The sequence below is a fragment of the Zonotrichia albicollis genome, chromosome 5, assembly GCF_047830755.1.
Source record: "Zonotrichia albicollis isolate bZonAlb1 chromosome 5, bZonAlb1.hap1, whole genome shotgun sequence".
Lineage (NCBI taxonomy): Eukaryota > Metazoa > Chordata > Aves > Passeriformes > Passerellidae > Zonotrichia > Zonotrichia albicollis.
In genome coordinates this window covers 42,900,995-42,916,117 of record NC_133823.1, presented here as the reverse complement: position 1 = coordinate 42,916,117, position 15,123 = coordinate 42,900,995, and the positions used below count along the sequence as shown (strand labels likewise).

The following is a 15,123-nucleotide window of genomic DNA, read 5'->3' as shown; positions in this document are numbered from 1 at the left end:
TAGAGAAAAGCCACTGGGTCCTGGCTCTTGACTTCGAGAACAAACTTTTGTTTAATACTAAATGGCAGAAAAAGGTGCGGGTGGTGTGGTGCTGGGCTGGGGAAGGAAGGAAAAGGGAGAAGCCCCGGCCCAGGGGCATCTGAGGGCCCGTGCCCTGCCCAGAAGGCAGGCAGCGGGCAGAGACCCGCTCGGCTCCGTTCCTGGGGCTGCAGTGCCCCCTCTCCCGCGGCCGCCGCATCGCCGCCCCGCCGGCCGCGCTCGCCGCGCTCCGCACGAAGCCGGCAGCCAAAGGGCGGCGAGGGCAGCTCCCCGGCAGCTCCTCGGCCACCCCTTATCGCCAGCGATAGCGACGGCCAGCAAGGCAGAGATAGCCAGCGCTGCTCCCCGGCGGGGATCAAAGCTCCGTCGGGAGCTGCTCAAACGGGACGGGCTCGGACGTGCGCTGCCCGCGCCTCCGCCGCCACCTCCGGCCCCCGCCGGGTCCCTGCCTTGGTCATTACTGGGCTCTGTTCGAGCTGAGCAAAGCGAAGGCAGAGACGAAGAGAAGAGTGTTCTCGGTCCCGTCGGAGCTGAGGGTTTTGGGGAGGCTGACTCCTGGCGAAGGTTACCTTTCGTTGTGTCTTTCATTCATAAATGTTAGTGATTCGTCCCTCCCCCCGTCTCTCCATGCCTCCTGTCCTGGCTGGCTCACGGCCGTCTGTCCAGCTTTCTAGCCCGACCCCGAGCGCAGCGGTGTACAAAGGACGCGAGGAAGCCGCGAATTCGTTTCCAAATCAAACTCCCCATCCATAAACTCACACTGTAAGCGTGGTCATCGAGCCCGGCCCCGAGCCACCATCCTGGAGGGTCTGAGGAGGGAAGACTCATTCATGAAATTTGGGAGCACTCTGAGTTTTCATGAAAGTTTTTTGGGTCTTTTTTTTTCCCCTTTCTTTCTTTTTTTTTTTTATTTTTATTTTTTTATTTTCTCCCCCTGCAGTGCAAAACTCCCCGCTTCCCCCTTTCCTCCCCCTCGCCCCTGCCATATGGCCAGCCTCCCCCTCCCCTGCGAGGCTCCTGAAATCTGGAGGCAGAGACTGGCCCCCCTGCCTGCGTAAGAGCCTCCCGCCGGCGCGCCCGCCTCCGCCCGCGGGGCTGGGGGCGCCGGGCGAGCCAGCAGCTCTTATTCTGAAGGGAACGGAGGGGGGCTTCATTTCCTGACAGCTATTTACTTAAAGCAAATGATTAGTTTTGGAAGGATGGTCTATAACATTGAATCAATTACGGGACGCGGTTTGTGAGACCATTACAGTCGGATCGGGAGAGAGGGCGAGCGAGAGGGAAAGAGCGCGGCTGAGCAGGGAAAGTCACAAAAGACGTGGACATATTTTGGATGTTTTACAATCTGCAGGACTGGGGCTGCGGGTTGTAAAGGAGAAGGTAAGAGGTGCGGGGCATTTTCCCCACCTTTTGCTCTTTTTTTGCATCTTTTCTCCCGCGGTTTTTTCCTTGTTTATTTTATCAGGTTTTCTTTATTTATTTGTTGGGGGTTTTCTTTGGTTATTTTTCCTTTTTTTTTTCTTTTCTTTTTTTTTTTTCCTTTTCCCCCGATGCCCTGAGCCGAGCGGAGGGGTTCCTCTCTCGGGGCGCAGGCGGCGGGCGCTGGTGACCCCGCGGAGGGAGCGGGGGAGCAGCGGCTGCCGTCGGGGTGCGGCGGCAGCAGCGCGGGCAGCGCTAATGACAAACACATTGGGACGGCTGCGGCCACCGCGCCGCATTCCTGCCGCGGGGCGGGAGCGACCCGCCGGGCTCCGCGGGCAGCGGCAGCGCCCGCCCCAGGGGGAGAGCGGGGACGCGCACCGACCGAGTAAGCGGCTCCGTCTCTTCTCGCATCCCTCTCTTGCTTCTCTCCGCTGCTCTCCCGTCCCTTCCCCCACCCTTTGTTTTTCACCACCTTCCCTCCTTTAGATCCCCTTTCTCACCTCGCTTCCCTGACCCGGTAGCCTAAAATGCCCCGAGATCCCGAGCGGAGGCACGCACACAACCCCCGAAGGGCGACCCGACCTCCATCCCTGCCCGCCCCGTCTTTTTTTTTTTTTTTAAATTTAAGTGTCTCGGTGAAAGGGAAGATGCTGAATTTAGACAGGGCTGGTACCTGGAGCCTTTCCAGCCTGCAGCCCCTCTCTCGACTGGAATGCCAGCCCTGCCGTATGCCCTGCCGGACTGCTGGACCCCGCTGCTTCCTATCCCGGGAAGGGCAAAGTCTTCGCGGCCACCTTTTGGATTTTGTCAAGCGCAGAGCTGCAAACTTGCCAGCCTCTGCCAGGCTGGAGTCCCCTGGAAAAGTCCTAGGAGCAAGTAGGAAATGGCTTTTTGGCTGTCCGCGGCATTGCTCAACATTTTTGGACTCGGATCCCATAGCTCAGGAACCGTTCCAGAGGACAGGACTTGGACAGCTTTTTCTGGAGCCAGCAGCGGCAGATCTAGCGAGGCAGCAGCAGCAGTCCCAGGGCACGGCCGCCAGCCCCGGGGCCCGTCCGCACCCCGTCGGGGAGGGGGGAGCGATGCCCTGGCCCCCACCAGTGCAGAGGGCACGCTCCCAGCGCCCCTCGACGGCATTCCCGGCGCGTCTCTCGCCGGTGTTCGAGCTCCCTAGCGCTCCTGCGGGGCCCAAGTCTGCACGCCCGGAGAAGGCAGCGCATCGCCTCGCCCTCATGGGAACCCACGAGCCCGTCCCCAGGGCTGCGGGCGCATGGCTCCCTCTTGGTCCCACAGCTCCCGGGGACACAGCCGCTGTCCCCCGCCGGGACCCCCGCCCCTCTCCAGACCCCGCGCCCCGGGGCTTCGTGCTTCGCCCGAGGGAGAGGGCTGGAGGAGAAGCGTCGGGTCGTAGCACCAGCTCCGCAGGGAAACACGTCTGGGCTCCGCTCCTGTCCGTTTGCCCTGCCCCGCTTTTTCTTTTCCCCGACCACCCCACATTAAGAAAAAAAAAAAACAAAAAAACCCAAAAAAGTGGTCTCCCCAGCTTGGCAAAGGCTTTCCCATTGTTTCCCAGGCAAACAGTGGAGGCGCTGGGAGCTGCCATCTCCGCTAGGTTTGCTCGGCGTCCCGGGCAGCCTTTGATGTGCAGCGGCCGTCGGGCAGCGCCGGGGGTGGGCGGACCGCGGGCAGCCGCGGCAGCGCCGCTGTCCCGCTGCCCGGGGGCTGCGCCCGGCTCCCCGCGGGCCCGCAGGGTCTGCCGGGCGCCTGCAGCCCGATGGGGGCCGGAGGGTGCGAACGGAACGTCCCAGTGCCATCGGCACCCCAGTCCCGGCTGGCTGCAGGCCACTGTCCCCCCGACGGGACGCACCGGGGAAAGCGGGATGGCTTGTTGCGCTCTCGGCGTCTCCAGGGCCGGTGTAGATACCAGCTGGAGCCCCAGCTCCGCTGACTAAGCTCTGTGTCCTTAGCTGGGACAAGACACGGGATCAAAGCAAGGAGACAGGCATCAAAGATCTCTCTGTCATCGTCTTATCAAAATCTGAGCTGTGGAGATCCGACTTTTAACTCCGTGTGTAGAAACTCTAGGAAAAGATCTCCCAGCAAGGGACTTTGGTTTTAGCTTCTAGCTAACAATGAGTGTTTTAGAACGGCACACAGCTAAACAGCGGTGTAGCCAACCTCAAAGCTTGGGGGGAAAATGTTTGCAGAAAAATGAGACCTCACAAAACACTGGGATTTAGGAGTCCAAGAGCAAAGCAGCCTTCTCAGCCTGCAGGCACTCTGCTGTTGCTTTTAAATGAGATCCCTTGTTGTGGTCTTGCTCTTCAGGCACTGAGGGGCAGGAGGTGTGCCAGTCCAGCTGCCGTCGGGTACTGGGGCCAACTTTGCTGTTACTAGTTTGTTGATGTATGGGAAATCTTCATGTGGCTCTGAGGGTAATACATAGGTATTAGGTTTCAAGAAAGCAGGAAGTAATAAATATTTTAATAAAATACTTCTCTACTACAGCATTGGGCTAGGATTGAAGTACAGTATATCTAGACAGAAAGTCTTGCATAGTCCAGACCTCACAGATTATTTCCAGCTATACCCTTTGGTCTAAAGAGGAGGCTGAAATGTGTAACTTTACATAATCCTTGACTTGCTTGCTTCTTTATTTCATCATGACTACAATTGTACCTACTTTTGTACATGAACTCTAAAATTTTTAATAGAAGATGTTTCCTTTTTTATCTTTGAAGACATAAAGACAAAGGAATGACTTCTGAGAGGTGATTTTTCCTGGTGGTGGTGAGAATTGCTGATAATTTAAAGAAAAACAAACAAGAAAGCAAATGATCCTTTCTCTCCCTTATGCCTTGCTCTCCTGCTTGACTCATCTCTTTCAAGCCTATGAAGCTTTGTGTGGGTGCCCAAGGGAAAAGTTTGCAACAGCTAGGCTTCCTAGCTCTTGTGGTCAGCTGAGATGGATATCTTTTTCCGCACAGTGCTTCTCAGCACTTGAGTTGGGATCTGAGGTGTTTTTTGATTTGATTCTGAGAACCTAAGGAAGATAGGAAGATATATTACCTGGAAGTGCTAGCTGGTTTGTTTGTTTTTTATTTTTCCCCCCTGTTTTCTGGGACAGTCCAGAAAACCCTCCTTGGATCAAGTGGGAAAATTTAGGCTTTGCAATTCCCCCACCACGCTTAGCTCCTAGATGGAGGGACTCTGTCCTGGAGGGTTAGGCTGAAGAACTGGGACTGACCAGAAGGCTCTTTGGAAGCAGCCTCACTGTGTCCTGCAGAGCACAAAGTACTCAGCAGGAGACCAGCACTGGGCTACCCTTGATGCATGACTGTTCCTTGGATTTTTCTTGATGCATAGTTTTTCTAGGTACAGGCTATGCTGGATTCAAGTATTTGTAAAGGGCCGTGGAACAAGCCTCATTTTGGGGGAATATTTATGCCAGTCTTTTTCATTGAAGAGCTTTGAGCCTTTTCCCCAGCAAAACCATCAGACCCACATGTTAGCGCTGCAGGGCAGCGCTGCTCTTGTGGAGAGTTGAGTTTGCACTTTGGGAACTGAGGACCAATAAATGTTTCAGAAGGTCCTGTCTGAACATTTACATTCAGCTGGTGACATATACCACAAGAAAGAAATGTCTTTTCTTGGGCTGGCCTTAGCTCTTCCTGGAAAAGATCAGCTTTCCCAGAAAGACAGACTGCCACTGTGACAAAATCACGACTGAAATTACCCAGCCCTCTCACAACAAGGATAATCATATCATTATGTGCCAAGATTTACAATCCAAATACTCTCCTATCACTTATGTAAATACAGAGAAAATGGGACCGGGGTTGCTGTGTTGTTGGGATTTGGATTTTTTTGTTGGTTTTTTTTGTTTGGTTAGTTGGGGTTTTGGTTGGGTTTTTTGTTTTTGGTTGTTGTTGTTGTTGGATTTTTTGTTTTGTTGGTTTCGTTTCGTGTCGTTTCGTTTCTTTAATCAGATGAAATTCAAAATGTAGGAATTTTGAATTTTGAATTTTGAGTTGATCCGGAGACCCAGTTTAGGCGGCTCCGTTGGAGGCCAGCGCAGCCTCTTGCAGGCAGGGGATGTGTCTGGTTAGTGCGGACCAACATTGCCATCCTGCGGCCGCCGCTGCGAACTTCAGCGGGAACCAGCCCAGCAGCCCAGCATCTCGGCAGACGGGCGGCTCTCTGCCTTGAAGGGCGTCTCCGGTGGATTCACAGCAGTATGAAAATAGCATTTACCCTTGGCTCTTGTCGGTCCCCCTCCGCTCTTTTTCTGTAGGTCACATAGAGCGCTCACCTAGGAATATCGTAATTTTCTAAGCATGCATTTCCATTGAGTTTCTGAACATTGATTTTACCTTGCCTTTTGTGGCACAGTCAATGAAATCTTTCTTTATAGGAAGCCAGAGCTTGGCAGTTAGTGTTTGGAAAATTGACTCCTGCTCTTTAAAATTACCTTTCTGACTTTTTTTTTTTTTTAACCACAAAAGTGCACAAGAGAGATACCAAGATTTCAGTCAGAACCTCTCAAAATCTGCATAAATTCAATGACAGTCCAACCCGGGCCAAACCCCTGCAGAGGGTTTGGCAAATCTGCCAGTGCATTACCTTGCTTTTACCATACACACCCACACTTCTATTTTAGCTAGCAATGTCCTAAGCATGCAAGAAAACAAGGTTTGCTCAAACTCACATTGTATATGTCGTGCTAATACTGGGCTTCAGCTCACATAAACCTACTGGCTTTAGCAAGGCTACACCAAGTTATGGGTTGATAGGCCAGTGTTAGGAACTGAACCGGAGGTATTTATCCAGGGCTGAGATTCGGATAGTTGGGGACAAAGGCAACTGGTCTGCCATTAGGAAGGTAAAGGAGTTAAAAATGTAAATATAGGAACCCAGGATAGATGTACCTGCTTGGTGTTGTGGGAATGAGTAAAATCTCGTGCCCGTAAGTGTGAAATGGTGCCTGTGTTAAACCTGGAGCCCAGCATGGACGTGTGAGGGTATGCTGGTGCATTCTTAAGTCAGATGCGTGGTGTAACTGAATTCAAACAGGTTTTGAGCACGAGTGATGTGAATCCTTAGTACATTATCCTGTCTTTCACAGCGAAAAAGTGTTGCTCTGGGTCTTGATGAGATTAACGATTAACGGGTCATTGGGGAAAGATCAAAGCTCTGGGTTGCGAAAGAAGAGCCAGATGGAGAAAGCAAATTTAGTTAAGTCCTTGTGTTTTTAAACTGCAACGCTACACTGAAACACTTATTGATTTCAGTGTCAGCCCAGCCAAGACAGCAAGTTCAAAGCTGCACTTTGGAAACGCCATCACCTGCCTTTCCATGGTTGGGCTTCAGTCCTCACTTACACACACAGCTCTGCAACAAGTCCCCTTCAGCACAGCTTCTGGTGTGCAAGAGATGAAACTAGCTTTGTTTTTTCTCCTCCTTTGCTGCATCACTTGCACTGAATAGTCTGGCAAAACAACACAGGAGGGGGAGAGAGTTGCCTTTTCAGTCAGAAAAGGGAGGGAACTTGGCAGAAGTGAGGTAATATTGTCTTGTGGGAGATCAGGAGTCAGATCAATAAAGCAGACCATGGTAAGTCTTTAAAGAGCTACAGAAGGTTACTTTTTTAGAAAAAAATGCAGGGTACAAATGTGATTAAAATGAGTAAAGAGGCTGAAAGTGAGGGAACTATTTGATATGCAAGAGTCTGTTATTGATGGGAGACAGACACATAAACACATGGCAATTATTGCTAATTGAAGAAGCAGGCAAGATGCCTTGTCTCTGCTGGAGCTTTGTTAGCTAGATTTCTGATGGTGTTTGTACACGATTTTGAGGAAGGTAGTCTTCTAATCCTTCTCTTGAGACCTTTATGTTTGACTATAAAGTTCTTTTGCTCTGCAAAGGGGTGCTGTCTGCTCCACTCATTGCAGGAGAAAAGCAGGACTAGATCAGAAACACTCCTTGGCATGTTGTAAGCATTTAGTTCCCATAAGGCACTGCCACAGTTGTAATAACTAGATGCACCTACGTGCTTTCATATCTCAGCATCAGGAACTGAATACCAGAGGATGAATAGAAACTCTCCAGAACCTTTGAAAAAAAGTCCCTGTCTTGGCACACCATCCTTTATTTTACTCCTTGGTCAGTGTTTCAAATTAGGGGCTCTTCTGTGCAGTGCTTATTTAATCTCTTTTGGATATGGGCCAAATCCAGTTGCTGTTAAAGTCACCAACAAAGCATCTGTTGGTTTCAATGGGAGCAGGGATTGCAGGGTCTTGTCCTTTAGAAATTACCTAGCATGCTGCTAGAGGGTTTTATGTAGAAATATCATTACAAGGCACAAAAATTACATAGATGCTGATTGCTATTGTTGCCTTTATAAGACAGATACTTTACGATTATATGTTTGAAAGCTGAAATAATTGCATGTGATCTATGACTCTCTGCACTGTTGGGGAGAATAGATGCTCTATGAATGGCCCTGCTGGCCTAGAGTATGTAATGGATTTATTTCATTAGAAAATTTCAGCATGTGTTTTAAATAGCGTGTCTCTTGATCAAGGGAATTCCTGCTAAATAAGCAATAAGCGCTATTGTGTTACATTGTATTCTGTAAGCTATATATACACACATGTACAATGGCAAAACAAAAATATCACTCAGGGTTGTACTATTTGTAATAAGAGTAGCTTTAAAAATGTACTTTTTCTCCCATAAAAGCTGCTTGCAGCTGAAAGGTCAGAACGTACTGCATGAAGATGTTACATCTTCATTGATGCTTGTGAGGCTGCTGCCTCCGTGCAGGGGCATTTCTGTGGGCTCGGTCCCAGAGGCTACAGTGGGAGCAGAGCTGCCTGCAGGCTGTTGGAGAGGGGATGCACCAGGACTTGGCACCTCACACCAGGACTTTGCTCCTTACACCAGGACTTGGTTCCTTACACGAGGATTTGTTTCCTTACACCAGGATTTGGCTCCTTACACTGCCAGTGGGCAGAAGGGGTCGTGGTGTCTCATGTGGCTGTGATCAGTCTGTGGCCACACGCACCTGGTGGCAATAGGAGCGTGGGTCTCCCTGGGCTGTGGCTGTGAATTGGGGTCCCTGGGCCACTCCTCTTGGTGGCACTGTGTGGAGTGATGGGAAACTGCACTTGGGCGCTGCAGAACAGGGATCTTGCTAAGTCTTATGCACTTGTCAGTCCATTAATTTTCTCACTCCTGCCTTCTCCTTTCTGTTTCAGCTGTTAGCAGCTATGGGTACTTACCCACAGGCGTTCCTGATCCTGGGATGTTTTCTCACAGGTAATGTCCCTCAATCCTCTAAGCTTCCCTATCCCAGTTCTTCATAAACCCATGTTTAAACTCGCTTTCATTCTGCCCACCATAACAAATGCCACATGCTTGCCAGCTGGTTTTTTCTGCTTTTCCCCCCCGGCAGGCTATGACAAGCCCTACTGAGAAGGCAGTACTTTCACCAGTCCCTATCGGCCGCTCTGTCTCTCCTGAGCTGCCACAGCCTCCCACCGAGCGGGAGTGTGCGGGCACATGCTCTGCCCACCTGCAGCCGTGCCCGGGGATACCGGCAGGGCTGCCTCTGCCTGGCTGGGCTCCCTGCATCCTCCCCGCCTAGCATCCCGGCTTTGCTGCACCGCTGGGGATGGCAGGGCTGGCTGGGTGGGCTCCCTGAGTCCTCCCTGCCCAGCATCCCGGCTTTGCTGCACCGCTGGGGATGGCAGGGCTGGCTGGGTGGGCTCCCTGCGTCCTCGCCTGCCCAGCATCCCGGCTTTGCTGCACCGCTGGGCATGGCAGGGCAGGGCTGGCTGGGCCACAGCGTGCCAAATATAGAAAGGGCCCCTAGAGCAAGATAACTCTGGGCAGGAGTGGAAAATTATTTCAAAGAGTCTGGATTCCTGGTGCGGGTTTATTGCAGAGAGTGCCAACTTCACTCAGTGAGCCTAGGTGCTTGTTTATTGTACAGGTCATTTGGTAGACTGGAACCACAAACATATTTCCTTGGTGAGTTCCTCATTTTGAAGGGTTTGGATCCTCTAATTTTCCTTCTGAGAGCTGGACTTGCACCAACCCACCTGCAAATTACCTAGACTTGCAAATCTGAGCCTGTAACTGGAGGTTTCATCTGAAAACCAGTTCCATCTACAACATCTAGTTCAGTGAATTGCAGTTTTATTTGGCTAGAAGCCCTCTGCACATTTTGGCTAGAGGTAGACCTGATGTACAAGCTCCTGCTCCAGCCCTTTGCAGAAACTGAAGTCAGATGTAAGATGCAGGTTTTAGTCTTGGGAAGTGGTTTCCAAATTTCAGCTGTGAGCTTTCTTGAAAGCTGACAGGACTGCTGTGACCAGGGCTGTAAGAGGGTGTGAAGTGCCTGTGACCCAGCAGCCAGGGTGTGGAATTCACTGGTGTGCAGTAGAGCTGTGTACAGCTTAGGGCTGGCAAGCTGTGGTGTGGATTGGGAGCTATCTCTAACTTCACCTCTGTCTGTCTTTCACCTCTTGATTTGACAAACAGAAGTCAGCAAGCAAACACTTAACATTTCAAAGGAAAGCCATTTGCTATTCCTCGGGCAAAGCTTTGGCTTTTAACAAGGGCAAATTTCCTGGGACATCAGCAGGTCTGAAGCAGTCAGAAAAAAAAGCTGCTCTGACCCTCTCTGCTTCCTTTCACATCCCTGTGCTGAAGCTGTTTTGTGTATTGACGTGCTGTTTATTTGTGTCTTTTTGCAGGACCATTCCTAACATTTTGCCAGCTTCCTCTGCCAACTATTGTTCCCAATAGGAATGAAATGGTGGTACAGCTCTATTCCAATTTCACACTCAAATGCTCTGGGGACAGCGAAGTGAGCTGGCAGTACCCAGTGACCGAGGGGAACCACAGGATAGACATCAGACATGAAGAGAACAACAGTGGCCTCTTTGTGACAGTGCTCGAGGTGGGGAACGCCTCGGCCGCGCACACGGGCCTGTATGTCTGCTACTACAACCACACACAGGTGGAGGATGGTGATGTGGAAGGCAAGAACATCTACATCTATGTGCCTGGTAAGTGGGGATGGCACAGCTGTGCAGGGGGCTTGGGGTGGGAGAGGTGAGCCAGGGATGTTCAGAAGAGGTGTGTTGCTGGTGGCAGTTTACTGTCTGAGGAAGAGAAATAACCCCAGGGTTAAATCATGTGTAAACCAAGGCCAGGCCCTGTAAATCTATGGATATGTTCCTCTTTCTTTCTATTGGTTTTCACTTTTTGATAAGAGTTTGAGTTCTCGAGAAGAGTGATGAACTCAGAACTGGCAGACCTCGGTGGCCAGCTCAGCTTGCCTGTGGGAGTATGTCCAGCCTTCAGGCTTGCCTGGCTGCCAGGTGGGGATTAACAGAAATTCCAGGCTTTTCAGGGGGCACGTGGGTGGCTGTCCTGGGATGTGTACTGACAAAACCAATGTATGTACTGACCAAACCATCCTAAAGCTGCTGCCAGATGAGGAAGGCCATATCTTTTCTTAACCTGAATTAGGCTTTGACTGAGAGCTGGGAAAAGCTCATGTGTGGACAGGGCCTGGGAAGTGTAAAGCAATGGAGATGTCCTAGAGGTGACTGTCAGAGGGAGGGGAAAGAAGTGTTCTTGCTGGCCAGTCTGACACAAGATTAAACACATGGTGCTACTGTGCAGTGCCCTGTAATTTTCAAGGCAAACACAGCCTTCCCAGGCCCTGCCTTGCGTTTCTCTTTAGTGGTGGAAAACTGTTGGACTCAGAAGAAATGGCATCCTTTCTTTTTGGAAGTGCCTATTTCCAGCTTTGCCCTCCCACCCCCTTGTTCTGACTGGAAATCAGCTAAAAGGCTTTCCACAATCTCTCTGGGATGAGAATCTTTATTGTCATAGCTGAGATAGGCACCAGAGGCTGAGCCACGACTGACTGCTCCTGTGAAGCCCTGTCTGGATGTTCCCTTGGCACTGGCTGGGCTTCAGGGGGTGAGGGTCACAACTGCAGGGCCAGAAGAGATCAAGCCACTGGATTTGCAGCAAACATATTGAACAGGGAACAGAAGAGAGGAGAAGAGATTTCAAATCACCCTGTGAATCTGCAGCGTGTTCTGAAGGAGTCTGCAATGGCAAGGAAGATTCTGGAAGGCAAAAAGCCAGGAGGCAATAACAGGACTTGTTTTAAGGGCTATTTTGCAGTGGCATTAAATTTTGCTGTCGACAGTGTGAGATTCAAGGACAGTGATTCTTCCAAGACTTTCCATTTGCCACAAATGTAAAGTGTTTGCCTTAGTTCTTGAAGCAAGATGTTTCAGCAGAGCAGGATACTGCGAGCTTTGGCACATATATCTCAATATCCAAGCAGCTCTAACCAAATTGCCAGAAGATGTTGTTTATGTTAAGCAGTCATGCAACTCACCCAGTGGAGGAATATAAAGGCATGAGCTGGAGGATTTCTTCAAGAGGACTTTTTGGTTTGGTTTTCGAAAGCCTCTAGACATCAGCCTACCAGATTCGCAGGGCAGAGACATCCTGTAATTTTTTCCACTTGCTAACCATCAAGATGTCATAAAGGCAGAAACATATCCTTTTCTCCAAATTACAGAGAATGTCTCTGTTTCCACTATAAACTTTGTCGTTACAATTGTTTTTCCTGCAATGTATTAGGAGGGCAATGGGTGGCAGCAACCCACTTTAGCCAGGGAGGATTACGTTGAGACTTCACACAATATCCTATTTTCACTAACAGCACATAGAAAACCAAACTAGGTGAATCTTGTTTCTGTTTTAAATTACAGTGGGAAAATGAATACATGGAGTTGGCAGCATTTTTGGGATGGAGTGCTGTGTTTGGAATATTGCTACAAAGAGCCTGCCAGTGCAGCAGAAAGTCTATTGTTGGAGGGATTTGGATTGCTATTTAATAAATTTTATTATAAAGCTTTGCACAGAAGCTTCAGGATAACAGGGATTATTTGTTTATTCTGAATGGCCAAATGGAGAGAATTTGAGGGCTATGCTTTTTATGTATAATGTTATGCAATTATGTTTTAAACTCAGACTTTGGATTGGCTGGATAGCAAAGTTGGCATGTGTTTTGTTGACTTTAAAAGAAATAAAACTACCAGGTTCTTGTTTGCTTTTTTTCCTACTTGAATACTGTATTTTGAAAACCACATGCTGTGACCATAATTAACTATGTCTCATAACTGTAATGTTGGACATGTTAGAAATACATGAAGATAAGTACCTTGAACTATTTTTGATGAAATGTGGCTTTAGTGGTGTTCAACATAAACAACATGAGACTGACTTCAGCTTGTTTTTTTTACTTGGAAAGTGTTTGGAATTTTTATTTTATTTTATTTTTATTTTACCCCCTGCTTATATATTGGTTAGCAGACAGCTACTAATAAAAAAAGGTGAAAAAAAATCTAACTTAAAATCATGTGAGTTGTGGATAATAACATTTAACATTTTGGGGAGGGGATCTTTTGCCTTTTTCGTTTTGCATCCTGAATTGTCACAAAGGAACCTAAGCCCTTTCCTGTTTTGTCCTTAGGAGAAAAGTTTCATTACACATCACATCAAGTAGCTAAAATAAGATACCACATGAAATTAGCAAACCTTACCTGCAATATCTGAAACAGAGGGAGAATGAACCGTGCAAGTTTCACTTATAAGTGGTCATTGATATGCAATGCTTGTACATGGACTTGCTGCAAACAAGACAGTGTAAGATTGCCTCTTGTTTTTTTACAGACCCAGACATGCCTTTTGTTCCTTCTATACCCGAAGACCAGTTCATCCTGGTAGAAGAAGGTGATCCTGCAGTTATCCCTTGTCGGACAAGCAACCCAGAGGCCCAAGTGACTTTAGTTAACAGCTTAGACAAGCCTGTGCATGCTTTATATGACACCAAACAAGGCTTCATAGGGAATTTTCCTGCGGGCTCATACACGTGCAAAACAATGGTTAAAGGCATGGAGTTCAAGTCTGATGAGTTCCTCATCTATATTATAAGAGGTATTTCTTTCTATTCATTTTTTAAAAAATAAAAAGTGCTTGTGTTCTCTCTTCACACTGTAAGAGCACCAGCATCATGGGGTTATATAGGATATTTCTGCAATGGTGAGCTTATTGCTTCTCTGGCAGTACTGCCACTTAGTTGCAAGTTTATTTACAATTTTGATGAGAATAACATGTCTTTAACTTTATCTTCTCCCCAAAATTATTGCAAGAAAAATATTGTGTAGTCCATATATTTTCAATCTATTTGCTGAAACACAACTTAAAAGGCTGGTGTTTCCCAGTGGCTTTGAACTGTAGAACTCTGAGTAGCCTGAAAAACATATTGATTTAATTATTTTGAAGACATTTTTCCTGGCCATCAAGGAATTCTCAAAGACAGTCACTGATTAGCAAAATGGGACATTGTTTTTATTCCCAATGCCTTTTTACAGGGGGATTTGAGATAGGAACCTCTAATTGAAATTTTATTTGTGGAACATTTCTTTGTGGGATTGAACTGCCTGTGCAGTTCATGCTTTAAATACAAATTGTTTATATTAGTATGGATCAGGGGTACTTTTAATGAATTTTCAAGGTGATTCCTCAGTAAAGGAATTGAAGGGGAAATCTTCCTCTGAAACTGCACCATGTGAAAATTGTAATCTTTTAAAAATTAAATGAGATCTCTCTCTCTCTCTTCTCTTAGCTACTTCACAGCTGCCTGTTGAAATTGAAGCTCTTAAAACTGTCTACAAAACAGGGGAGACCATTGTAGTGACTTGTGTGGTCTTTGACAATGAGGTGGTTAATTTACAGTGGAATTACCCTGGGAAAGTGGTAAATATCTCTCTTTCTTTCTTTCCTTTTTTTTTTTTTTTTTTCCCCCCCACAACATTTGTAGTTATTTATTTGGCAAGAAAGTGAGGTTGTAAAATATTCTTCTCTTATCTGAATGAAGGCTGCTGAGGAGAGAAAACCAAGTAAGTTCTTTTAATTTTAGGTTACCATAAAAGAAAGTCAGTCCCAAAAGATAAATTTGCTGTTAGTAACTAAGCAAAGCATGAGAAGAAGGTGAGGTATGACTGAGGAAGTAATGCTCTCTCTCAGGTCTCGTGCTGCTGCCAAAAAAAGAAATCTTGTGAAAATTGAAAGATCTAGGTATGTTGGGCATCTGAGTAGAGTTCAGCTGCTGAAGGTCTGAGCCTCTAAAACAGCTCTCCTAAATCCTGGTTCTTGGGGTAATAAAGGACAATGAAGAATCAAGTCTATAATCTTAAGTGCTCTTCATTATGCAGATGTAAACTGAAATAATTCTTACAGTCACTGAATTTACTAATGAGAAACATCTAGTAAGAAAATCTTGTAGAACCTTGAAATTTTTTAAACTGGTTGAACATCTTTTTGCAGTGAAAACTTTTATTCAGTGAAACTTGGCTAGGGCCAGGCAATTTCAGAGTATCCAATGTAACAAGTCTGGTTGTTGAAGGAATGATGTAATTGAAGTGTACCTAGTTGTTACTCAAAATCCAGCTTTTTATTTAAGTAAGTTAAGAGCCTAGGAGGAAAAATTATTTGAGCAAGTTTTGTCTTGTTTTCCATCTTACAAATGAGTGTAGTCTCTGCTATATGCCACCT

At 47.7% G+C, this 15,123-nt stretch overlaps 1 protein-coding gene across 1 annotated transcript in view; it reads left to right on the top strand.

The window, feature by feature from the left end:
* Nucleotides 1-1,169: 1,169 nt before the first annotated feature.
* PDGFRA (platelet derived growth factor receptor alpha) overlaps nt 1,170-15,123 on the top strand; it is a 43,674-nt gene continuing 29,720 nt past the window's right edge. Inside the window, exons 1-5 of the mRNA XM_074541497.1 lie at nt 1,170-1,419; nt 8,724-8,784; nt 10,227-10,541; nt 13,240-13,503; nt 14,195-14,325. Of these exons, the coding sequence (XP_074397598.1) occupies nt 8,736-8,784; nt 10,227-10,541; nt 13,240-13,503; nt 14,195-14,325 (759 nt within the window). The 5' untranslated portion in view covers nt 1,170-1,419; nt 8,724-8,735. The remainder of the gene's footprint in view (nt 1,420-8,723; nt 8,785-10,226; nt 10,542-13,239; nt 13,504-14,194; nt 14,326-15,123) is intronic.